Source organism: Mustela nigripes, chromosome 15 (genome assembly GCF_022355385.1).
Source record: "Mustela nigripes isolate SB6536 chromosome 15, MUSNIG.SB6536, whole genome shotgun sequence".
Taxonomy (NCBI): Eukaryota; Metazoa; Chordata; class Mammalia; order Carnivora; family Mustelidae; genus Mustela; species Mustela nigripes.
Window position 1 is genome coordinate 22,756,590 of NC_081571.1, and position 26,643 is coordinate 22,783,232.

At 45.2% G+C, this 26,643-nt stretch overlaps 1 protein-coding gene across 1 annotated transcript in view; it reads left to right on the plus strand.

Annotated features, from left to right (window-relative positions):
- The window catches only part of LOC132002640 (guanylate cyclase soluble subunit beta-2-like), a 43,859-nt gene that overhangs the window by 6,690 nt on the left and 10,526 nt on the right, over positions 1 to 26,643 (plus strand). The window contains exons 2-12 of the mRNA XM_059377777.1: positions 6,066 to 6,226; positions 9,939 to 10,038; positions 10,881 to 11,077; positions 12,028 to 12,139; positions 13,367 to 13,470; positions 15,062 to 15,278; positions 16,815 to 17,135; positions 20,490 to 20,638; positions 21,187 to 21,333; positions 23,373 to 23,527; positions 24,822 to 24,973. Coding sequence (XP_059233760.1) covers positions 6,066 to 6,226; positions 9,939 to 10,038; positions 10,881 to 11,077; positions 12,028 to 12,139; positions 13,367 to 13,470; positions 15,062 to 15,278; positions 16,815 to 17,135; positions 20,490 to 20,638; positions 21,187 to 21,333; positions 23,373 to 23,527; positions 24,822 to 24,973 — 1,815 coding nt within the window. The remainder of the gene's footprint in view (positions 1 to 6,065; positions 6,227 to 9,938; positions 10,039 to 10,880; positions 11,078 to 12,027; positions 12,140 to 13,366; positions 13,471 to 15,061; positions 15,279 to 16,814; positions 17,136 to 20,489; positions 20,639 to 21,186; positions 21,334 to 23,372; positions 23,528 to 24,821; positions 24,974 to 26,643) is intronic.

Genomic DNA, 26,643 nt, shown 5'->3' on the forward strand with positions numbered 1-26,643 from the left:
GGCTGGATCCCAGAGCTCTGGGATCCCGACCTGAGCCACGGAGGGTACTTAGTCCACTGAGCCACCCAGGCGCCCCTCCGGCTTTTCTTAAGCTCCTTCCTCCTACTTACACAAGATTTCTCCTATTATCTCGGGCCTGGCTTTGGTGATGTTATTTGAGAAGGAGAATATTCTAGGTGAATGGCTTTTTCCAGATATCAGAAGCTTATTCCTTTGGCTACATTAGCCTTGGGGAAAAAAATTACCCATTTTCGATGGAAAATTTTCTAAAATGTACTACATACACGTCCCCGTCTTGTGGGAGAGCACATGCTTCCCTGGGCCCCTCGGGTGGGTCACTATGAGGAATGGCTCTTGTTCCTGTATCCAGGGGATGGGAGGTGGGCAGGGGTCTTGGGGGTGTGGCCCTGAGTGGGCCCTGTGTCCAGAAGGCCCAGCACAGGCAGCTGTGGCTCTGTGGCCTTCCTCTGCCTGTCAGCCCTCACACAGGGTTTGGTAGGTATCATGTCCTCCACCCTGGACAGCCCGCCTCTGCTCTTTCTAGTCCCTTAAGCCATCACCCAGGAAGAAGTAACATTTCCCAGTGATGTCAAAGAGCTAGCTTTGTTAAGTCAGAAAATTTGAGTTTAGACATCATTCCAATTGAAAACCTACTTCAAAGCCTCCATATCTCTTCTGGGGAGCCAAGCATCTGGAAAATGGACACTTCCTGACAGTGATTTTCCTGCCAGCAAAGAAGCCTTCCATTAAAACAACAAAAACAAACAACCCTTTTAGCCTCTCTCTCTCTCTCTCTCTCACACACACACAGAACTATATTCTCAAGCACGTGTGCCCTTCCCCCAGCTTCGATAATTATTAATATTTCACCAATCTTGTTCCATCTCTCTGGTCCCTCCACCCTTTTTCTGGTTTTGTTTTTGCTGGAATGTTTTAAAGCAAATCTCAGGTTTCTTATAATTCTACCCATAAATATTTCAGTATGAGTCTCTAACAAGATAAAGACATTTTAAAAACATAATCATAATGCCTTGATTATACCTAACAAAATTCATAATATTACAGAGGCCCAGAATCCAGCTGTATCTCAGCTGGCCATGGATAAATGTGGTCTTTGTGGTCTTTTTGTATTAGATTTACTAAGGTCTTTTTAGGACAATCAGCAAAAACTTTGACATAATTTCAAACTCACCGGAGGTTTGCAAGAATAGCACAAAGAATTCCCATATACTTTTCATCCATATTCCCCAAATGTTAACATTTTACTATATTGGATCCATCCTTCTCTATCTGTAAGTTTTTCCCCTGAATCATTAGTATGTTGCAGATATGATGTCTCATTAGTCCTGAAAATTCTCTTACGTAACTGTAATACAACTACCAAACTGAGGAAATGAATGTGTATGGAGGGCTATAACGTAACCTACAGACATTATTGAGATTTTTCCAGTTGTCTCCGTGACATCCTTTAGAACAAAGAAAACCTTGGACTGCAGAAGTTGTCACATGTCAGATATCTTCTGACATCTGGAAAAGTTCCTGAATCTTTCTTTGGGTTTTGTAACACTGCTATCTTTGGCAAATTCTGGTTAGCTATTTTGTAGGATGCCCTCAACTCAGGATTATCTGATATTTCCTCTTGATTCAATTCACATTGTGCTTTTTTGGTGGGAAGACCCCAGAAGGGATGTTCTGTCCTTCCCAGGTCACTGTAGCAGGGGGCATATGATGTCCTTTTGTCCCATTGTCCTGTTTTTGGTGTTAACTTTGATTGCTCGGTTAAGGAGGGATCTGCCAGGTTTCTCTACCACATCAGTCCTGTCTTTGTAATCAGTAGTTTGTGAGAAGATACTTGAAGACTATGCAAATATCTAGTTGCTTCTCAAACTCCTCCCTCCCCAGTTTTAGTACTCACTAGTGATTCTTGCCTGAAACCATTATTACGGTGGTGGCCAAATGGTATATTGTTCTTTTATGTTTATTAGTTGGATTTCTACAGGGAAAGAAAGGATTTTCCCCTCTTCCCATTTATTTATATCAATATGAACCCTTGACTATTATTTTTTAAATAGGTTATGATCCTTTGATTTCATTATTTCTTTTGATGCTCAAATTCTCCAAGATTGAACCAGTGGGAGACCCTTTAAGCTGGACTCTTTGTCCTTTTGATTCTTTGGTTATTTCTTTAGTTTCTGGGATGACTAGATGTTACAGGCTTGTCTTAGCCCTTCCCTGCCCCAGCTCTGAAATCTATTGTTTCTCCAAGGAGCTCTGACCCCCCGCAACACACCCCAATCAACTGATCAATAGATCTATCCATCCTTCCATCTAACACCATGATGAGTCTTACTGTCTTATTACAGTAGATTTGCTAATCTACCTCACAGACTTCATTCTGTTCTTTCCCCTTCCATAACTGTAACTGCCTTCTCATACAGTGAGGAACTTGTTCCCCACTTTTCACAATATATTTACTTACACCCTTAATCTTCAAATGTTCAGAAAGTCGTTTCAGAATTGCTTACTAACACCATTGTGGGAAGGAAACCTACTAACTACAGTTAAATATTTGTTTACAGTTTTTTGTTCATTTGTTTGGTTTTGGGTTTAGTCTAAAGACAGAGCAGTGTAAATCCTATGTTCAGATGTTACTGGGTTTTTTTTTTTTCCCTGGGTAATTAGATTTTTCAAAACCGGGTCTGTTACAATACTGTTCTGTTAATCTGTTTGTTTGAATTGTATCTCGGAGCTTTCCCTATCCTTATTTATACCGTATTTATTTTCTTTATTTTCAGTATATGAGTCATTAACATGATTCCTCAAACCAGAACTGTCCAAAAAGTTATGCTCAGAGCAATGTCAGTCCCCCGCCCTCCACAATTTTTCTAACCTCTCTACCTCATTCCTACCAATGCCCTGTAGGTAGGCAATCCCAAAAGTCCCTGGTTTATCCTTCTGGTGTTTCATTTTGCACAAATAAACAGATAAATGCATATTTCTGTATTTCCCCTGCTCTGTTACACAAAAGATAAAATGCTAAGCATACTACAGATTCTCCATTGCACCATCAAAAAATATGTTAAGGCACCTATGACTCTTTCAGTTTTCTCATTTTCTTGACATTTCCTATTTTTCCCTGACTCCCTGTGACTTAGAGAACTCATGGAATCATAAATTCACTGAGCTAAACTGTGTAACAACAGAGCACAGTGGTTTTTTGTTGTTGTTGTTTTTGTTTAAAGATCTTATTTATTTTGACAGACAGAAATCACAGGTAGGCAGAGAGGCAGGCAGAGAGAGAGGAAAGGAAGCAGGCTCCCTGCTGAGCAGAGAGCCCGATGCGGGGCTCGATCCCCAGACCCCGGGATCATGACCTGAGCCGAAGGCAGAGGCTTTAACCTACTGAGCCACCCAGGTGCCCCACAACACAGTGTTTTAAAAACACTGATTTTTAAAAGTGACCTGTAGTCTGCTAGACAAGCTCTCTCAACCAGAAATCTGAGAAGAAGTCACAGACCCAGCACGGATGGAAGAGGCTGCACCCAAACTCGAGATCTGTGGTCAAGCACCATTAATCTCTGAACAAGATGGCCTCTCCTATGAATAGAGCTGGGTGCCCAGGAACAAAATAACCAGGGTCTTGAACAAGCATGTTCATGGATTTTTGGAGGATTACAGATTTAAGAGAAAAGTCAGATAGTCTTTCTACACAAGGATGCCACTGTCACTTTGCTATACCTTGCTTGCTTTGCCGACAGCCGTGTCCTCCTGAGTATGGTTCCCGGGAGAAGGAGGTCTCTGGGATCTGTGCTTTCCTGGCGGGTAACAGGATGCACCTGCTCAGCACTCCAGCCCATGGGACACACAGCACAGTTGTTTTTTCTCAGCTTGCATCAGCCAGATTTAGCAGGAAGGGAGGGGGAAGGGGGAAAGAGGAAAGAATGATTCCACACCTGTCCATGCACTTTTCAGTTCTTCTCCCAGGGGCTCATAAGCAATGGAAAGGACTTGGGTGGAATTTATTTCAGTTCTTTGCGGCTTAGCAGGTGGCCCTTGATTGCTCTTATAGACAAGCCTGCCTTGGTCGGGCCTGGTTAGTACTTGGATGGGAGACAAGCCTGCCTGCATCCAGTTTGGGATGGACCCAGAAGCAGAGAACCCAAAAGAGGCAATTAACACAAGCCATTCCCACCCTCTACCTTCCTGTCCCAAGCTTTGTCTTGATTCAAAAGACCTGGGTAATATATTTTTGGAATGTATGTGTTACTCACCCTTGGTAAGGCCAGGCCAATTCAGAACAGGGCTCTCTCCTGTTCAGATTACAAAACAATTATCTGCCCAAGAGTCTGGGTGTGAACAATGAGCCATAGAAAATCTGCTTCTCTGATCATCCCAAGAAGCAAACAGAGGGTGGGAAGTGCCCAGGCCTCCTCTGATCCCCTGCCACCCCTGCAGGAATTGTCCTTAAGCTCAAGGGACCTGGAAAGCCCCTTACTGGGAATTCCAGATTCAGCCAGAATACCACAGAGCCCTTCGAGGGTACAGCCAGGGATTGTGGTGATTGTAAATTCCGCAGGTCTCCCGTGAGCCTGGGCATTCCAGACCTTATCCCAGCCCCCGAGACCTCCCAGGGTCACCACATCACAGGAAATAAGAGAATGTTCTTTCACAGACACACCAGGCCACCAGCATCAAGGGATGTCCTGTCTCCTGTGTCAGTGATGACAACACATAAGCAGACCTTACTCTTGAGGAGAACTCTCGTTTTTTTGCAGCTCTAGAGACTGGGGGATGTGGTAGAGAAATCACTGAATGCAGAGCACCTGGCAGGCTCAGTGGGTTAAGTGTCTGCTTTTGGCTTGGGTCATGATCCCAGGGTCCTAGGATCGAGTCCTGCATTGGGCTCCCTGCTCAGCGGAGAGCCTGCTTCTCCCTCTCCCTCTGCCTGCCGCTCCCCCTGCTTGCATTTTCTCTCTCTGTCATTTAAATAAGTAAAATCTTTAAAAAAAAAAAAAAAGAAAAAGAAATCACCAAATTTAGAGTTAGAGCTTCTGCCCCTGGTTTAGGTCCATTAACAAAGACGACTCTCAATTTCAAAAAGGGGACACCTCACCTGTAAAAAAAAAGGGGACATGATAATAAGATTAGTTAACCTACAAGGTTTCAGCATGTGCCGAGAAAAATAATTGATGATTTTGATTACTGAGTACTTAATGATTAATGGGTGTTTCAGGAACTATAAAATTTCTTTAATAAAGACTTCTGCTTCTATAAAGCAAACAGTCACATTTCGTCTATTGCAACAGTGCAGACAGTGGCAGCAGCCCCAGCAAAGGCCATCAATCTACCTCCAGGTCTTTATCAAGCTCCTACCTTGTGTCTGGCACAGAAAATGTGTAGAATGCGGTCACTGCCTCTCAGGAATTTCACAGTTGGGAAGAAAGTAAAATGCAACCCTTAGGAAGGGTACCCAGTGTGACGTGGGCTATTCAGAGAAATCTTTATGGAGGGTGCAGTGTGCAAAGTACACCCCGTGGGGACACTGGAATGGGGAGAGGACAAGAGGAAAAGGGGAGATCATTGCAAGCATTCGGCATCATTTTCTGGGTAAATCAAAATAGGTTCATCCCTATTGTTTCTTAGCTGTGGTATTAGCTCTTTCTCAGAGATAGCTTTTCATTTCATTTACAAGCCGTCGTCTTTAAAGACATTTAACAGTAGTAGGGGAGACTGGAGGGGGCCATACACAGCCCTGCCCAGAGCGAACTTGGCCCTGGAAGCCAGAGTCAGCCAGTATAGGGATGGGAAGCTGTCGCTTCTGGACTGTAGAGGAATTTATGTCTTGGGGACCACAGAAAAGACTGGGGTAGGCTTAGAAGAATCTTATGTTCCTGTGTCAAGACTCATTGGCTTCCTCACGGTGGAAAGTGAACCCTTTGGAAGCTGCTTAATAACATGTCCCATGGGCAGGATGTGAACACTTTGGAGCCCAAGGAAGACCGCCCGAATGAGAATGAACACTTTGCAGGTGCTTTTATTTGGGGGCTATGCTTTGGGTTCCACAGGCGTGTCCATGGAAGCCATTCTGAAACTCTTTGGAGAATACTTCTTTAAATTCTGCAAGATGTCTGGCTACGACAGGATGTTGCGGACACTGGGCGGAAACCTCACGGAGTTTATTGAAAACCTTGATGCCCTCCACAGTTACCTCGCACTGTCTTATCAGGTAAGACTCTCTGAGGCCGGTCTTGGTGGCTCTAAGGGGGAGCAAATGCCTGAGGCAGTCCTCGGTCATCGTCGCCCTGCCCCAGGAGGGGTGCAGGTGCAGGGGCGGGGAGAATCCTTGGTACTCGGTGTCTGGAAGGACGGGACAATGAATGCCTGTTGGCCACTTTGATCAGCTGGCTGGCAACCAAGAAGGACAAGCTGAAGAGGTCAGCTTGGCGACATAGGTCAGCTTCTTCCAGCAGTCTCTGGTGTGGCTTTGGAATGAAATCTGAAAGACTGATCCCAGCGGGAATGAAGGCTGGGAAACAATCAGGTTTCGGTGGATTTGCAAGATCGCTCCTCAGGTTTCTTGGCCTGGATGGAGCTGATAAATAGCTTCTGTAGCCAGATTCATTTTCTCACATATCAGAAGGAAGGGCTTGACAGGGCCCAGAGCCACAGTCGGAAACCATCCCGCGCTGAGTGAACTGCGGGGTGGCCGCTTGCGGTGCTGAGAAACTAATGTCCCTATTGGGATCTATCCTTCTGGAGTTCTTCCCTTGGTTTTCCTTCCTTGTTGGAAGGAAGGAAACTCAAACGCCTAGACCTCCTTTTCTTTTTTAAGAAAAGAAAATGCTCCATTAAATAGGCAAAATGGCACTTAGATGTTTTTATTTTATATAAAATTATTTATATTTCTTTTTAGGACTCTTGATAGTTGACTAAGCTCTTTCTTCCCTATTTTTATATTTAATGTTCATAACTGGTTCATAACTGCCCTTGAAGGGTTGTCATAGGGATAAAATGGGAATATTCAAGCTAAATGCCCCCTCAACCATAAGTCACCCTTCTGCGTGTTCCATGGGAAAATGATTATTTTCTCTGTTGTTCACATAAAGAATAAGAAGCTTAGAAGCCTTAACTGGCTTCAAGTAGGATGAGTAGGTGGGCTGTCCTGTTGCTATCTTGTGAACTACTCAAGGATGGAGGGAACAGAAGGAGCTCTGACTATGGGGTCATATGGACCTACCACACTGTCTGACCAACTGACTTGCTGTGTGGTACCCTCAATGGACCTCTAGGTTCTCACTTATTCATTTAGTAGGTATGTATTGATTATCTACTCAGTGCCAAGCCCTTTTTGTAGGCATTGGGCAAACACAGAGACAAAAAGGGATGAATAGTTAAAAAAAAAAAAAATCCACCCCCATATTATTGTGTGAATTATAAGAGAGCACATGCGCAAGTCCCCCGCATTGTGCTCAGTCTAGAAAAGGCATTTCACAAATAATAATAGCTTCTTTCTTTTCCCTTTTCTCTCTGTTCCATATGGCCAGTTAAAAAAATGATAATAATTCATATGGCAACTTCCTTTAAAATTTCTTAGTTAAAGCACCACCGTTAGGATACAAAGAAATACAGTTGGGCCCCTTCAATAATGTCCCATATTTTAATATAGCATCTTTCACCTGTAAATTTGGCTAATATCTCAAATCACAGTCCTGGAGAATGTTACTGTTCTCCCATTCATTCATTAAACAACAACAACAAAAAATTATGGATCATCTTTTATGCTCCAGATACTGTGCCCACCATTTACTCCCGCTTTAATGAATAAGGGTGGGTGGAACTGAGGGTCTGAAGTTCAAGCCCATTGTTTGTACACCCAACTCCTAATACCTTTCCTCTGGAGTAGCCATCTGTCATTCCTTCATGTGCCCAAACCAATGCTAAAGAACAGAACTTCTCAGCAGTGCCTAGGTGGCTCAGTCAGTTAATTGTCTGACTCTTGGTTTCAGCTCAGGTCATGATCTCAGGGTCGTGAGATCGAGCCCCGAGTCAGGTCTGTGCTCAGCGGGGAGTCTGCTTGAGATTCTCTCTCTGCCTCTGCCTGTACCTCTCACCCTCTCTCTCTCTCTCTTTCTCTCTCCCTCTCTCCAAATAAATATATAAAATCTTAAAAGAATAGAACTTCTCAGGGTGTATGTGAGGGTATTTTGCACATGATGACATGAATAAAATATATAAATGTTTTAATATGCAAGTTGTAATTAAACACTGGCAGTGATACCTGTTAGCTGTCGAGCTTTATACTGCGCAGAACATTCTAGATTGTTTCTTTAGGCACAAGTAAAATAAGATAATGCTGACTTTTCTTTATGTCTCTCTTTATGTCTCAGATGCCTCTAGTCATCTGTCAAAGCCTTAAGGCATACGTTTCTGATTTTAGCTGTGCCTTTAATCTTGCTTTTTTTTTTTTAAGCTAACTTTCATTGGGTGCTAATTATGAGGCAGACGTTGGGCTAAGTAATTTATAATCATTGACTCATCCTCCTTACACCCCTAAGATTAGGTATTCTTATTTTTTCTCACGATATAGATGAGAAAACAGGTCCAGAAAGGTCAAATAATTGCCCCAGTTGCCGGGTTATGGTGGCTGAGCTGGGATGCAACCCCACATAAACCTGTCTCCCAAAGATCATGCTCTGTCTGCTTCCCATTATTTCCCTTTGCCCTGATTCTCCACTTCCATAAAACTCTATTTCAATAAAAAAAAAACAAAAGTATTATCTTACTGTTCAGAGAGTTGGATAGAATTAAAATCACAGACTTTGAGCAGCATCTCTGGGAAGTAGCTTAGGCTGGGGGTGAGGACTGAAGGTGGAAGTGATAGCAAGAGGCTGTGAATTTCAGACTGTTATTTTTTTCACTATGCAGGGCTTGGGCAAAGTTTTTTAAATAACTTTCAATCTCCTATTTTATTATGTGCTTTTTATATGTGTTGCCTCAAATCCTCTTTATATATACATATATTTATTTATTTAATATTCTTAAATTTAAAAAAAAATCTTTTTAAGTTCTTTAAAAAATTTTCAGTTCTTTAATTTCTATATTTAAATTCTTAAAAATTATATATATACGTGTGTGTGTGTGTGTGTGTGTGTGTGTATAATTTTTTAAAAGAAACTTATTTTAACTAGAAACCCTCCTACCATAGAAGAAAGCAAATATCATGGTAGGAACCCACCTCCCTAAGTCTCCTCCCTCACTTGGACCACGGGCTATAAGCCTGGGTGTTGAGCTGCCTACTAATCAAGGTTGGGGGGGGAGGCTCTTTCTTTTCAGAGACTCCCCCAGGCAACGTCTCCATCTTTATTTCTTGACATACATCTACCATGAGATGGTGCAAACTTGAATGTCAACATTTGTTCCCAGAGAAAGATGATCTCTTCCGATGTATCTTGATTTTCCAAATGTGCAATGTTACACCGCAGACAGCATGTGACTTCCAGGATAAGAAATGAACTCTTCTCCAAGTCGCTCTGAGCGCCTGATCTTTCAGAGGGTGAAGACACCCATGGTCACCTGCTCACAGGCCAAGCGGCTGGCCCGCCCTGGAGTGTGGCTAGAAGCAGCGCACAGGGTGCGAAGGCTCACTGGGGTCCATATTTGTTGCACCCTGACTTCAGCCTTGACTCCACTGAGCCTGTTTCTTCCTCTTTAAAAGAGAGCTAACACTTGCCATATAGAGTGGGTTAGGGAATTAGGGATAATATCAAATACCTGACATGTAGGGGTCAAAACCATCCTGGATTTTGTGTGATTGGAGAGGGGCTGGGGATACAGTTTTCTGTGTCGTTATGGGTAAGTACTGTTGTGCACAAAGCCTTTAAAGTATAATTTAAATAACTTGGGTTTTCTGGGAGAAACATGTCATGTCTTTCAAATAGGAGATGAACGCACCATCATTCCGTGTGGAGAAAGCAGCAGATGGGAAAATGCTTCTCCATTACTACTCTGACAGGAGTGGTCTGTGCCACATCGTACCAGGTATGGGAACAGCCCCACCAGCCCCACAGTTACGACGTCTCTGGAGTTCTCCTCACAGAGTCTCCAGGATGGCTCATAGCTCCCCCAGCTCTTCCATTATCTGATTCTTTGTCATCTTGATCATTACTCCCAAAGCCTTTGGGCCATTAAAATAAGTTCCCAAGGTGTCAAAAGAAGGAACAGTTTCCATTTTTTATTTTAACATTTTGAACTACATGTTTACATAGTTATGATGATTCTGCATATTATTTTGTATCAACATTTCTTTGTGTATTCGGCATTATGGAGAAAAAGCATCCTTCTATGTTTGCACATGGTCCTTTAAACTCATTTTCAACTGCCGAGTGATAATCCATATTGTAAATAATGAGTCCCCTGTTGTTGAATTTTTAGTCGATACTACTCTTTTGTTATTGCTTTGGTGAACATTTTCATGCACAATTTTCCCATGCTTATATTATAACTCCGGGATAGATTTCCAGAGCACCTCTTTTTAGAACATGGTCCTTAATGCTTTTATAACTAGATTTTGTTTACATTATTTCTAGAGTTGGTTTAGTGAGTTAAATGCCTTCCTGAAATAAACAAACAAATGAATAGATGTTAAACTAGAAATTGGAGTGGCAGGGCTATATTTGTTATGCAGACATATATAATTTAAACCACTACCCAGAAGTTATTTTATTTTTAATTTTATTAATCTGTCCTCTGTTGCCTGTCTTGATGCAGGGCCTGGGCTTAGTGAACTCTGGGATATTCATCTGAAGTCTAACTTGATTATAACTTTTGGTGGCAAAACTGCCTCTTGCCATCCCTCACCGTTAAGTGTCCTTCTGCTGTAGGTATCATTGAGGCTGTGGCCAAAGACTTCTTTGACACTGATGTGACCATGGATATCCTTAACATGAGTAAGGAAGAGGAGAGGACAGGAAAGAAGGAGCATGTTGTGTTTCTGGTTGTGCAGAAGTCTCACAGAGAGATAAGAAGGGCAAAACCAAACTGGAAACAAGACAATCAGGACATCCTGAGAGACCAAGAGGTACTGGGTTTGCTATGTCTTTGCGAAGCACAGATCCAGTCTCCGAACAATCGATGCAACAGAACCAAATGGACCTTCTAATCGTGGATTTAAGGCAGAGCTTCTCAGCCTTAACCCTACCGACATTTTGGGCCAGATAATTCTTTGTTATGATGGGCTGTCTTGTGCTCGTCTAGTAGCATTCCTAGCTCATCTACCAGACGTGAGTAGGACCCTGCTTCCCCACTCCTTAGCTGTGGGAATTAAAAATATCTCCAGGGCAGTGGTAGGGACAAAATCATTATTGGTTGAGAATGGCTAGGTTAAGAAAACTTGGATAAACACTGGGAGGTTTTCGGGGACGAACTTCAGCCTGGAATATTTTCACCTCTAAAAACACCAATATGAAGGCCAGACATCTGGCTTTGTGGCTTATTTTGCAATCCTTCTAAAATAAATTGACCTTTTAAGCCCTTAGCGCCTACTTCTAGAGCTGGGACCAGTTGGGAGTCTGGAGTCAATTCCTGATCCTGTGATGGCTGCCTCAATTCCAACTTGTAGAGTGAACATTTTCTACTTAGGTCCTACATATATCCACACAGCTTATGCAAGCATCCCGATGATTCTGTGTCTCCTGGAGCACCCAGTGTTTATGTCTTAGAGCATTCAAAGCCCCCCTCAAAGTGTTGGCTACAGAATCTCCAACCACAAGAAGAGAAGATGTTCCTATGTAATTTTCATGCCAGCCCTATCGTGAGATTTGTAAGAAGTCCTTGCTGCCTTTGGCAGAGAAACAACAGGAAGATTAACTAGGTACAAATCTTAGGGATAAGAAAGTCTTGCTAAGACTGACCTTGTGTGGACTTGCTGTTCCATTGGTCCTGATTACAGCAGAATGGGGCTTGTGCACGTCTAGGCACATGACCAGTCCCATGACCAGACACACGTGCTTTTCTTTTTGTCATCTACAGGCTATGGAGGCGGCTTTCCTTAGGATGAAAGAGAAGTATTTGAGTGTCTCTGTCTGTCCTGTGAAGAAATCACACTGGGAAATTGTGAGAAGCATAGTCATGTTTGGAAAAGGTGAGTTTCCTGATTTCCTGATTGTGACTCTTGGAGCCGAGTAATGGCTTGGTGCACACAAATGGGTCAAGTCTTCCATGATTATGATGTCACTGATTTCTGCAGAGCTTGGATTTGGAGGCAGGATTTTTAACTTTAAAACGTCAGACTGTAACTTGCCCTCCTTTGTCCCTTTTGTGCTGGGTGACACAGAGAGACACAGTCTCCCCGATAATCAGGGAAAGCCACTGGAGAGAGGATGGGAATCAGTCCTAGCTGGGGACTGTGTTGAAAGGAAGGAGGATGAGAACTGACATATTTTCAAAAACAATGCATTTTCTACAGCTTCTTGGGCCTTCGGGACTGGTATGCACTTCTGATCTAGAAGTCTGCAGTTAATAACCATGGTGTCCAGTAGTGCAAAGCACACTGGATCAGGAGCCAAGAAAGCAGATTTCTGGCTCCGTCCCTGAGGCGCTGTATGGCCCTGCACAAGGTCCTCCATCTTCTGCATGAAAAATGAAGGCGTCAGGCTCTGAAGGTGCCCTTGTTGACACAGAGCCCATCCCATGATCAGCACTAATGACTAAGCCAGAATGGGAGCCCCGCCCCACTGGGAGCCCGGAGCTAGAGCCCTCCCCGCTTTGCCCCGTAGGTCCTGGTGACATGCATCTGGGAGGAGGTCTGCAGGGCTCAAAAGGCTGCATTCTGAGTCCCTCAAGCCATGGCAAGCGAGTCAAACACGCAATTGACATCCTTTGTCTGGGAGATTTTCATATCAAAAAGGCTCCATTTCGAATCTCTACCCCCTGCCAAATAGGGCTGTTGGTTAAATTTTCATGTGCCACCCAAAACTGTCAGTCTAAAAAGCTCCATGGCAAATGTCCCTGACGCTGGGCCGGGCACACACGCTCTGCTCTGCTAGCTCATTGTCTGGCTGTCACCGTTTCAATGCCGGCTCTGTTTGCATGGCGAGACATACTCAATTGGCCCAGAAACTCTTCAGCGTCGGGCAGAAACTTGGCAGGGGGTAGGGGGGTACTTCTCAACCCGGTAGCAAGTTTTCTGTTTGTTTTAATTTGGAAGAATTGCTGTGGCCATCTGGAGACGCTAAGGGAGCCTGTGATAGAGAGTGGGGACTGCTCTTTGCCCATGAACGTTTAAGATGCTATCCCGAGCGAGCTCTGCTCTGTGCCAGGTTGGTGGCGTGAGCTGCCTGTGAGCAGGACTCTCTTTTTCTGCACCCAGGGCATCTCGTGAATACCTTCGTGCCAGTTTATCCTGAGCAGCTCTGGATTGAACAGAAGACGTTCTGCAATGCTTTTCCTTTCCACATTGTGTTTGATGAATCAGTAAGAGGCCCCTTCCCTCTGTCGCTTGGATTAGGGATAAGCTGGGAAGGGAAGATGTTGTATGGTCTTTCATGGCTGGTGGGGACTTTCAAGTCCCTGAGGAGTCCCCAGGGTTTGGGAGACTAGGATTTAGCCTGGTGTGACGGACCATTGACTTCTTTTTCATTTTGGCATCCTCCAGAAACCAGAGTGCAGGATCTTCTCCCATACCTATGGGTTGGGGACTGCACCAAGGAGACTAGACTAGGGAGTGCATGGGGGAAAGTTTGTTATTAGAAAAAAAAGACATAACGTCAAAGTTCACGACACCGAGAGATGAAAGAACACAGTAATGACAGGGTGACATTTTAGATCAGGGTCTTTGCCGTCCTTGTAGCCATTGTGAAAGGCTCAATCCCACCAAGCTTCTCTTTCTATAGCTTGAAATCAGGGGAGAGGTCTGTGCCAACTCATGCCACAGTTTTGTGGGAGCTGTAAGGATGACCATTAATGGAAAATGTTTGGTGTCAATTTCCTTGGCTAAAATGATGTCAACTGAATTGATTACAAGCTCATTTAAAGGGCAATGAGGCAAAATAAATTTGGTAAAAAATATCAGTTAAAATGTCTTCGGGTAGTTGCGATTTTCTTTGATATTTATTTGATCTGTTGGAATCATCAGAAACCTGTTGGAATCATCACCTCCAGTGGACTGCTGGATAAAGATTCTATGAAATTTACTCATTTGAGGGTCTTCTCTGCTTGCAAAGAATCGATCTAACTGAGGAAATCAAACATTCCTATAAGAAACAACTAGGGAATGATAAAGTAATATGCTTTGGCATTTCCCCGGTGCTATGAGGATATTATTATTGTTACTATTAATGTTTTAAATTCTGATGTATTTGAAAACTGCTTTTTCTTTTTAAGAATCACAGAAAATTTAGTGATAGTGATTCTTTTTAAGAATCACAGAAAACTTAATGATAATTATTGTACAATGTTAAGTCAATTTCTGTAGCCTAACAGACAGCCCGGGGTTAGTGATGTTAAGTATTATGGGCAACTTATGTAGACATTGGACATTTTATGTACAGGAGACCCATTTTGCCTCTTCCTTCTGTGTGTCCCCTGAAGGCAGCAATGGAAGATATCCCCTCACGTCTGTGATGGACTCCTTCACCTGGGGCCTGGGTGTCAGATCTAAGCTACAGAATTTGCTAGTTTCTTTATTAATGAATTCTGAAGGGAGGGAAGGCAGAGAGAGTCAAAGACAGGGAGAGACAGAAAGAGACAGAAACAGAGAAATCCCACAGAGTTAGAGAAGAACTGTCAACCCAGTTGAGTCTTTGAACAGTCTCAACCCAGTTGAGACTTCTTGTTAGTAAGAAATATGCTTTTGAGCACCCTATACTACCCTTTCCTCTTTCAGAGATTAGCTGCAGATTTGATTTTTAAAATAATATTTATTACTTCTACGGTATCTCTTCCATTAGTGACCCCTTCTCCTCCTTAGTGAGTCAGAGAGGATACGGAGTGGTATTTCCAAGGGGAAGTGCGTGGTGCAGGTTGCTTTCTGTTTCCTGGTCTCACATCTGTCCTCTGTGGATAGCTGAGGGTCAAGCAAGCTGGAGTGAATATTCAGAAGTATGTCCCGGGACTCCAAACCCAGAAGATTCGATTAGATGAGTATTTCTCCATCATTCATCCCCAAGTTACCTTCAACATTTTCAGCATCTGCAAATTTATCAACAGTCAATTTGTCCTGAAGGCACGAAGAGAAAGGATGCCTGAGGCATGGAAAAGTCAGCCCGCACTCAAACTCCGAGGTAAGGAACTCACCCCTCCCCTCATCGCTCTCTGCCATCTGGGCCATTGCTCAGACAGGCACAAGGCAGAGTTTTTGGTTTTTTCAAAAAGTTGCATAGAAAGCGGGAGGCTGCCATGGGAGAGTTGGTGAGAAGCTTTAAAGCCCCACAGGACCCAAGCAGTGGTGCCGGGGTGGTGCATGAGGAACAGATTCAGGAAAGAATTAAGATAGAAGTTGGCGATTGGATGTAAAGGTTGCAAAAAAGAGAGAATACTGAGGCTAATGATTAGCTTTCTTGCTTGGGTAACTGAGTGATAAAACTAGGTAACTTGGGTAACTAGCTGAACAGACATGCTGTGACCTCCTTGGGGTCAGGGACTTGGCCAGTTTGAGTCACTGCTGACTCCTTAATACCTAGAATAGTGTGCCTGGTTCATAGCAGGGGTGAGGGCAAGGAAATAAGCAGAGGGGACTGAAGGTGAGTTCAGCTGTAACCATGTGTAAATACTGGTGAGTAGTTTAAGAAAAAAATCACTGCTGTTGGGAGTATAAATTGTCACGATCATTTTAGAGGGCATTTTAGCAATATGCATCCAAAAACATTAAAAGTGAGCATATTGTTTGTCTCAGTAATCCAGTTTCTAAGATTACATCCTTAACAGAATAGGCATGATTATACACAATGACTTACCTTAAGCTTGGCCATTGTCATGCTGTTTATAGACTGATAAAAGGGACCTAACATAATCAGTGCTAGCTAGTTGGTTGAATAAAACATGGTATAATCAATGCAGCCTGCAAAAAAAGTATGATGCATACCTATATTTATGCTAGGGAAGGATATATCTATTATAAATTTAAAGTGCAAAATTCAGATTACAAAAAGAAGATGGCAGAAAACCCATTTTTGGTAATTACCTGAGTGGTGTGATTATGGGCAACTTTTGTTGTTTTCTTTGACTTCTTCCATTTTCTGCAATGCATGAATACTCTTTTTATAGTGAAATAATAAACGTATCTCTTTTTAAGGAAAGATGCACTTGAGTGCAGGAAGCAGGGTTTCTTTGGAAATTCAGATTCCTCGTCAGCACGATGTAGGGTGCCACTGTGGAATACTAAGAGAATACCAAGACAGAAACCTGGGGAACACCAGCATTGAAGGAATGAGCAAAAAAAGACCTTAAAGGGAAAATTGAAAGAAGTGGGGGGAATCTCAGAAACAAAGCAGTGTCAGGGAAGTCTCCGGAAGTGAGGTTACAGGGAGGGGGTTTCTGCATGACACTACCCAACAGCAGGGGGGCTCAGGAGGTGAGGGAGACAGACTTGTGTTGGAGTAAGAGGGCCACGTCCCAGTAAAAAAGGGTACCCATGAGACAGGGAAGAAGAGTAAGTGGAGACAGGAAGTATGCATAGAGCCCTCAAGAAATGGGGCTGACAGGAAAGGCGTGAGACTGTGCAAGGGATGAAAGGGCATATTGTGTGGGTGGTGATCTGGTGAGCTGTGTCCCCTGTCGGCGACGTGCTCTGTTGTCGTGTTTTTCTCGGTGATGGGCAGGCCAGATGATCTGGATGGAGGCCGTGGGCTGCATGGTATACATGTGCTCCCCGAAGCTTCGCAGCCTGCAGGAGCTGGAGGAACGCGGCATGCACCTCTCCGACATCGCCCCCCACGACACCACCAGGGACCTCATCCTCCTGAACCAGCAGCGACTGGCGGAGATTGAGCTGTCCAACCAGCTGGAGAGGAAGAAGGAGGAGCTGCGGATCCTCTCCAAGCACTTGGCCATAGAAAAGAAGAAAACAGAGACCCTGCTTTATGCCATGCTGCCGGAACATGTGGCCAACCAGCTGAAGGAGGGCAAGAAGGTCGCCGCAGGTAGAGCTTCCCTTCCCTGCCAGGGACCTCTGCGCGGGAGGTGGTGTGTCCCCGCTGTCAGGGCGCAGGCTCTGAACCCGCACAGATCTAGGGCTGGACTGGGGCTCTGTCCCTCGTTCATGACATGACCTTGGGCTGGTTACATAAGCCATGTGGCCTCAGTTTGCTTCTCCCAACAATAAGAATAATGGAAAGAACACAGTTGTGAAATACGGATTAAATAAAAATGCCCGTCAACTATGCCCACCTATATCACACTCTCTAAGACCTGAAAGTGTGGCCTGAGCCTGGCCTGTCTGTTGGGGATCGTGAATAGAGTTGTGTGTGCTTGGACCCCGGGAATAACACTCCCGCACCTTACATAAGTCACTGGGTGCCTGGAAGGACCAGTCTGGGAGAGCAAGCCGTTTATGGAGGAGAGAATGACGTGTTTACTCTGAACTCCCTTTCCATCGGGCACGGGTGTGTTTTCGCACCCAGACATCCGTGGGAAAGCTACTGAATTTCAGGGTGCTGCCCCGTGTTGACCCAAAAGAGTTCACGGTCTTGTGGGTTTGGCATCTATATGGATCTATTCATGGGGGGCAGGGTAACCAAAGGAAAGGAAACTCGTGTGGGTTAAGGAGTCCTGATTGCTCCAGGATCTGGAGTAGACATTTTTTTTTTTAAGATTTTATTTATTTATTTGACAGACAGATCACAAGTAGGCAGAGAGGCAGGCAGAGAGAGAGAGAGGGAAGCAGGCTCCCTGCTGAGCAGAGAGCCCGATGTGGGGCTCGATCCCAGGACCCTGAGATCATGACCTGAGCCGAAGGCAGCGGCTTAACCCACTGAGCCACCCAGGCGCCCTGGAATAGACATTTTCATACAGGCCATTTCATTTAATTTTCTGAACGTTTCTGTGAGGGAAGTGTTATTATCCCAACTAGCTTTGTAAATTTATGTGCACCCCGGTTTATGAGTAAACAAGCTGAAAATCAATCAGAAGTTATCTAACTCCAGAATTCATGCTCTGTCTGTTGCAAAGGTATGGAAACACAGATGCTAGGGAAGTTAATAATAAGTAGACGTCGGAGAGAAAGACACAGGGTCAGGGGCTATGAGGCTTTACATGAAGTGTCTGACACTTGAGTTAAACCTTGAGATTCTACTTCAGGAAAAAAAAAAAAAAGAGGGATGAGGCATTGCAGGAGAATGGGATGATGGAGCAAAGGTGGGGCAGCACCAACACCGTCTGCAGGGGACTGTCCCTAGAACGTGGGGGGACGTGGCAGAGCCATGCCAGGTGGGGCTGGACACTTAGGGTGAGGATTCCCTCAGGTTTCTTTTTCTTAGAAGGAAAGTTTCATGATTAGTTTGATGAATATGATTCTGGCTGCAGAGTAGTGAATGCACATGAGGGAGACAGACAGAAAGCCTGTCCCAGTACAGGTGAGCGATGGTAAACGCCTGAATTAAGACCCCACATATGGGAAGGGTCTCAGCAGGATTTTCATGACCAAGAAGACAGGAGAAAGGAAGAGGGAGGGGTCAGGGTTGAGTGTGAAGTTTCTGGCATAGAGACACATGATACATTTATTTTAAGGCCGAACCAGAAAGAAGAGCAGGTTTGAGGGGAGGATGGTAAGGTCGGTTTTGGAGCAGCTGAGTTTAAAATGCCGGTGGGATACTCCATGTAGCATGACCAGTAAGTAGTTAGGAACTGTAGGGAGAACTCAATGGAAATTTCCAGGGTAAGCTATCAATCTAGAAGTTGTCGGGAATGTGGGTGGTGGTTAATCATGGGCGGTATGAGTTATAAATAAGGTCATCTGGGGCCATGAGGTGAGAAGGGAAGAGGGTTAGGCATTGAAACTTAGGGAACACCGCTTATTTGAGAAGGAAGAAAAGTCATTGGAATATATAAAACAAGATCAGAAAGGTAGGGAGAGTCTGAAGAAGAAGGGTAGACCAGAAGCCAAAGGGAAGGGAAAGTTACATGAACAGGAGATTATTACCAGAGGTATAAATAATACAGACAATACCCAGCTGTGTTCAAGGAGTCATATATTCAGTTATCTAATAAATATTTACTGAGCGTCTACTATGTGCCAGGTCCCGCTCTAGGGACTGGGAATATAACAGAGACCAAAATGGTCTCTCATCTCATGGAGCTTATAGTCCAATGAGGAAAACAGGCAATAAGCAAATAAACAATCCCATATAATCCCACATGTAAGGCATACGGGCTTGGGGGCAGCAATGAGGCTAAGAGGACAGGGTCTCGGGACTGTTATTTTTTTTTATTTTTTTATTTTTTATTTTATTTTATTTATTTATTTATTTGAGAAAGAGACAGTGAGAGAGAGCATGAGCTAGGAGAAGGTCAGAGAGAGAAGCAGACTCCCCGTGGAGCTGGGAGCCTGATGCGGGACTCGATCCCAGGACTCCGGGATCATGACCTGAGCCGAAGGCAGTCGTCAAACCAACTGAGCCACCCAGGCATCCCGGGACTGTTATTTTAAATAGAGTGGTAAAGGAAGTTCTCATGAGGTGCTTACATGTGAGATGTGAGACAGAGAACCTTGGATATTTGTGAAAAGAGGGGTCAGAGAGAGAAAGCAACCAGTGCTAGGACGCCAAGCAGGAGGCACTTCAAAAACCCCAAGGAAGCCAGTGTGGCTGGAGTGGAGTAAACCAAAGAGAGCGGTGAAGATGTGAAGCCAGAGAGGTGGTGGGGACAGAGGGGGCCCCTCACTGGCCACGGTAAACATTTTCTGTTTTAGTCTCAGTGTGATGGAAGTCATGGATGTAAGGCAGAGGAGGTGGGGGTCTGACTTAAGCAGGTCCTCTAGCTGCTCTACGAAAATTAGCAGGACTGGAAGTAGCCTGACAAGTTGGGAGCACATGCTGAGGATATGGTGGCCTTCTCGCCATACAAGGAGAGCGGAACTCACCACCTCATGGTGACCAGTCTCTGCTGTCGCGGTGGGCAGTACTCTGCCCTGCCCCGGGGTCTCTGCCTCAGCCCACTTGCCAAGGGCTTTTTGGTAAGCCAGGGCCTGCTCAACCCGTTTCTGCTCTCCCATGCCTCTCATCACACCTTACAGGGTGTTTGATGACACGTATGTCTCCTCCACTGGACTGTGAGCTCCTCAAGGGCCAAGGTCCTGTCTGTTTCATGTTACGTGATTCTCCCTGTATGAAGACTGGCTCATAGTGGGCACTCGGGGGAGGTCTGCTGGCTGAATGGCATCCGGCTCCTTCTCCCCAAGGCACAGTCAGATTTGGTTCCCAAAGGACACCTGCACCTAGAATTCATAGGATTATTATTCCATATCCTGGACTGTCACTGACACCTGGTTTATGTTGCAGGGGAGTTTAAAACGTGCACGATTCTTTTCAGTGATGTGGTTACATTTACTAACATCTGTGCTGCCTGCCAACCTATCCAGATAGTGAAGATGCTGAATTCCATGTACTCCAAGTTTGACAGACTAACCAGTGTCCACGAGGTCTACAAAGTAAGTGTCTGCGAACTGTGGGGGTGTGCTACCCCCAGAAAGGGCAGGGACTCTGGACTCAGCTTTCTGGACCCTCCCTGGTCTGCGGTTTGGTGTGGATGGGAGTGGTGAGGTCAGCAGGTAGAGCTAAAACGGGATTGGAGCTATTTTAGGAATTTTAGTCTTTGCAGAAATCCTTTTATGATTCTCAGCACTAAGGCATCTTTGAAGGGCACCCTGTTTTCCCAGGGAATAATTCTACCCCTTGAATTCAGCAAAAAGTCCAATCTAAATAATGTATATCTAATACATAGTCATACACGAACCCAGGAACTTCATCTTCTCTGGAACTTGTTTCTGCCAGAAGCAGAAAGGCCTTTGGGCTCTCTCATGGGTGTTTGTGGAACCATTTTTCTTCTCACGCCTTCCCTCATGCTCCTCATCCTCCTGGCAAACAAATACCAGCTTTAATGCAGTCCTTCTGTCAATGCATGGAAAATGACACAAATATTTAATCATATGTTTAATGCATTAAGGGGATGCTCTGAATGCTTCTTTTCCCCTTCCAGGTGGAAACCATAGGCGATGCCTACATGGTGGTGGGGGGCGTACCGGTGCCTGTCGGAAGCCATGCTCAAAGAGTGGCCAACTTTGCCTTGGGAATGAGAATTTCTGCAAAAGAAGTCATGAATCCTATTACCGGAGAACCCATCCAGGTAGAGAGAAACTGAGTATTTTGCTGAATACGAAGCATTTCACGCACAAAAAGGTAGAATTCTGCTTATACGTCTGTTCAGATGGTTACTGGGTATGTTACACTAGTTAAAATGGGTAATTTTTCCCACCTCTTGTCTTCTCTTGCACATGTTCTAAGTCATTGAGATAATAGTAAGGTCATCATCATCCCAAGTTCTCTTTAACTTCAGAGAAGGTCTTAGAGCTTGGTACTTTCATGTGATTGACCGCAAGCTTCTTTGTCTGTAATGTTGAGCTCAGCTCTCTATTTACTCTGCAGGGCTCAATCCATCTTGATAGCTGTTTTTGTTTTTTTTTAAATAATTCCAGGTTTTTAATTTAAGCATTCAGTTCCACAAGTGTTTCTGGTTTACTGAATAGCCTTCCCACCCCAAAGGAAACTGTGTATTCAACATGCCTTCTCGGAGGTTCAGGAGTCAGACTGAAGGGGGAAAATGCCCTCAGCAGTAGGCGGAGGCACCAGGGTGCCATGAGATATTTCGAATAGCTTTCCTCTTTGCCACGTGGCCCTGAGCGAGACATCTGCTCACCTCTCTCCCAGGAACCTACTCTTCCAAGCATGGAAGTTTGTTCACACTCTAAAAGATGGATAATTTTGGAGATGAAAAGTAAGCATCCTCTTCTGTCTGCTCAGCAGATCCTAGCCGCCCTGAGATGTTTCAGAGCAGTGTTTCTGGGGTTTAAAATGTAATCCCTTCTTTCTTTCTGGCAGTCAGATCTTCAAGATAAGCTACCCAGCCAACTCAGAGTAAATGAAGACAACTAGAAGATAGAATACAATTTTTCTCAGAAGGGGGTGGGATTATGGACATTGGGGAGGGTATGTGCTTTGGTGAGTGCTGTGAAGTGTGTAAACCTGGTGATTCACAGACCTGTACCCCTGGGGATAAAAATATATGTTTATAAAAAATAAAAAATTAATTTAAAAAAAAAGAATACAATTTTTCTCAATTACAGCCCCTCCATAGGAGATTCTGAAGCAGCATTCCACTCACCCTCATGATGAGTCCAACATTGGGAAATGCTGCACGTTCTGGTGGTCGTGCCCACTGTAGCCTTCTGAGCAAAAGCTGGCTTTAGGTGGTTGCAGGAAGGACACATCCACAGTACTCAGCCCATGTAAACACACAGATACATCTGTGGAAAAAAAGCCCCAGTAAAAAATCAAGATGGGAGGGAATGAGGGAACGAGATAAAAAAGGTCAGATAAGAGATCCGAGTTTTGCTTAAAGGGCTGTAAATAAAGCCACTGAATTATTGAAAATATACTGCTGTGTAAATAGAGTGTGTGTATAGGGTGTGCGTGTGTGCATGTGTGCGTGTCTGTGTGTGTGGGTATGTGTGTGAGAAAGCTACAGAGATGACAGTAATGCTACACCACTAAGAATGAAATTAAACAATGCATTCCTGGAAACTTTCCTGGTGGATTTACCAAGAAGAAAACAGGAAAAGATGTTATCAAGTTTAAGATAAGAAGAGGGACCTGGTTAGGCACATCATTGACTCTCCATCAGAAACAACATACCATGTGGGTTTATTTAAGGAAGTAGGGAAAAGGACTTGAAACATTTTGTGCCACCAATTCAATAATTTTTAAATTAGGACTCTTCGAGATCTTCTATTATTTCACTCATATAGCCTTCAGTATACGTGAGGTCGTACTCTGCATGAGGCGGAGGTACTCGGTGTTGGACAGGCTCCTTTTCTTGTAGGAACAGGCAAATTCACCTTTGGGAAAAGAAAGAAGAGAGTGGTCACCCCTGCAGGGAGGGCTGGAGCTTCACTGGAAAGGGGCACAAGATAATCTTGCGAGGTCATGAAAGTAGGCTGTGTTTGATTTTCGGTGGGGGCTGCAGGGCCCTATGCTCTTGTCAAAACTCCCGGAGCTAACAACTTGAGATCTTTTTTGTTTGCTTGTTTTATATAAATTATACCTCAATTTCAAAAGAAAAGCAGGAGTATTCGATGGTCTTGCTTCAGTGAGGTTTTCTCTGTGCAGATCAGAGTGGGCATCCACACGGGACCGGTCTTGGCAGGAGTGGTGGGAGACAAGATGCCACGGTACTGCTTGTTTGGTGACACCGTGAACACAGCTTCTAGGATGGAAAGTCACGGGCTCCCCGACAAAGTGCACCTCAGCCCCACTGCCTACAGGTAGCCCTTTGTGCATTCATGCCTTCCTTTGACTTACCCTAATTCCAGAACACAGAGAGTGCCTAGCCGCCATGGGACACAGGTAGTAAAGGAAAGTCATGCCACCCTGGCTTACAGAAGACGCTGTGTCAGAGAGTAAATACTCCTGAGCCTCTCCTGTATGACACCTTGGCTCCCAAGGAGCTTCTGACCTAAAGCAGGGATTGGCAAAGTGTATGGGATTAAAGCAGGAAATAATGAAGTGGGAAGGTTTTTTCCTTCTGTTTCGGATGGAGGAGACCTTAGCTGGCTAGGAGGTTGAGGGAAGGATGCAAATTGTGGGAACTGAAAAGAAGGGGAGAGGTGGCTGATGCGGCCAGCCCTCAAGGAGGTGGGAAGGGAACAGTTCTTGCACAAGACATCTTAGCCTCAGAGACTGGGGCAAAAGGGGAGTGTGGCCAGGAGGGGGTGAAATGCTGTGGGGTCTTGCCTGTAAGTGGCTGCAATTTTAGAGAAGAATCACAAAGGTCACAAAGGAGGAGGCAGAGTCAGAAACCTGAGAGTGAGGAGAGCGGGTGCCAAGTGGGGGAACTAGAGGAGCATGGTGAGGGTCTGAAATCTCCATGGAACTGGTCAAGGGCAAGGGAAGGTCAGTGAGTGCTGAGAGCTGCCTGAGGCACCCACCTGACCGTGAATTCGATACTTGGCTGGTACGCACTGTTCTGTGGTTTCTCTCCAATACCCGGCAGCCACGAGTAAATAAATGAACAAGCAAACATTTTCCAGTTATCCCATAGCTCTGTCTCTTTTCAGGGTCCCCTCCCCCTATACTCCTCCCTTCAGTTCCTTGGCAGCCAGAAGCCATGCAGAAAGCTTGGGGGGTGAGGATGAGCATGCTGACCACATGGGGGTAATTGGGGAGGTGCTTGGGGAGGCTGGAAAGGAGAGAGCTGATTTCCAAGGAGCCTCCTGTTTCAGAACCACGCAGGGCTGGTGCACGCATGGCCAGAGAGGACATGCAGCTGTGGGTATGAGCAGTGTGTTGGAGGGAGGAAAGGTGGTGTAGAGTCACAGGATTTGGGTGGGTCCCCTGTGCTCTCACTCTGCCACTTTAGGTTCCCTCCTCTCCCCAGCTGCCTCCCTGCCCCACTTAACCAGCCTGGCCAATGTCCTGTGGTCACCCTCCCCTCCCACAATCCATTGTGTGCTCCACGGCCCAGACTTCTCCTGCATCACCCTCTCCACTGTAGCCAACTCTCAAGTTGCAGACCTCCAATCTTTGGTAATTGGTGCATATTTTACCCCCTCTGTGCAGCGCTCTGGAAAATCAAGGCTTTGAAATAATCGAGAGGGGTGAAATTGAAGTGAAAGGTAAAGGAAAAATGACCACGTACTTTCTGATCCGGAACCTGCACGCCTCAGAGGACGAGATCATGGGCAGACCTCAAAGCCTGCTTGACCGGAAGGGTGAGCATAAAGGAAAAGCCACCTCTCGGTGTTGGATATTTTTTCCACTAACAACTTGGGATGTGTTCAGTGTGGCCCTTAAGTATGCAGGCTCTGCAAGGGCATTATCCCTTGACATCTCAAGGATCAGAGCAACCAGGATGAACCCTTGCATCCTGGCTAGTCTGATGTTCCTTGAGCTGGGCTGATGGGCCCAGCCTGGAGGGTCCCTCCTGAGTTTGTTTTCCAGCTTCTCTCCTGCCCCAGAAAGGGGCTCTTCTCATCAGCCTCTCCTGCAGCTGGTGGACAATGTTAGAATCTTTCCCTATTCCCTAGCCTCGAGTGGGCTTTCCTCACAACCTTCCTGATTTGCTGCTGGCTTCTAAAGCTGGGAAGAAGGACGAGATCTGTGATTTACCCAGCTCCTGGAATGACAGGAGAGGGAGTTTAGGTTAAAACAACGGAGTGCTAAGCCAGCCCGGGGATTACCACTAGGCTCACAGGACTCACAGCAGTAGCTGGAATCCGACGAGGAGGTCCCCATTAGCTGCCCTCTACCCCGAGTGGCTGGGGCTCCTTACCATCTTCCCTGGTTAATGCAGGGAGGTGCTGACCCCAGGGGGAGACCCAGTAGCACAAGGCAAACCTTCCTGAGCCTCCGAAGCAAACTGGAGGAGGAAATGGATTCCTTTAGACAGGAGCTAATCTCTAACTGATCCAGGGGCCTGCAAAGGAAAATCTTGAAATCTAGAGTTTTCTCGTTGCTAATACACGCAGGATGTCTCTTTGGGACATATGAATCACGGTTACTAGTTCAAAAAGTGAGGCCATACTACTAAAGAGATGGGTATTGGAAGAACTTTTAGACTTGTTTTCATAGCGTTTTTGGTGCATGTTAATATCCCCGTGGGCTGCGACAGGTTTTGGCCACATTTTAGTGCTAAAGACACTGAGATAGAAAGATGTAAATTAAAAATTAGAAATAACTTTGGCTACTGAAGACCAGAAGCCACTCTCAACAGAGTGTTTGGCCTCTGAATTTCTAGGTTCGGGATGCCTCGCCCATGGCCTCACCGTCTCCCTCTCCACAGGGAGGACGGATAGGGAGGGATGAGCAATTTCTTTGTTGTCAGAACTGGACAATGTAAATGGGGAGAGGTGTTCTACCACCTGATTGTGGGAGAGGGGAGACAGAGTCGGAGGCTTTCACACCAGGACAGGGCAGAATTCTACTCAGAAGGTGCCCTTGGCTCAAGCTGGATACCACTTTCTCCTGTTCCCCCTGCAGGGGTCCTCAAATGGGAAAGTCTGACGAACAGGTTTCTAGAACATGGTGTGGGTCAATAGACTCCAACCTACTTTTCTGAGCTGGAAAAACCAAACAGAACAGAAATAACTGACAGTAGAATATGAGTAAGCTTGTTTCAGTTAAAGATTCGATATGGACCCTGAGACAGAGGAGAACGGATGTGAAGGAAGGGGAGGGGTAGCCCCTTGTGGACCCGAACCAGCTTCTCCGTGCAAGCTGGGAAAAGGCCCACTTTGGGTAGGTAACCCTCCAGGTATGGCTTATGATAAAGGAAAGTCACCTGCTCCTCTGGGCTGATGTCAGCCCCCAGCCTGAACTTCTTGGCCAGGAATCTCTGTGCAGAGAAAGGGCACAACCCTGTGTGCAGAACCTGGAAAGATCT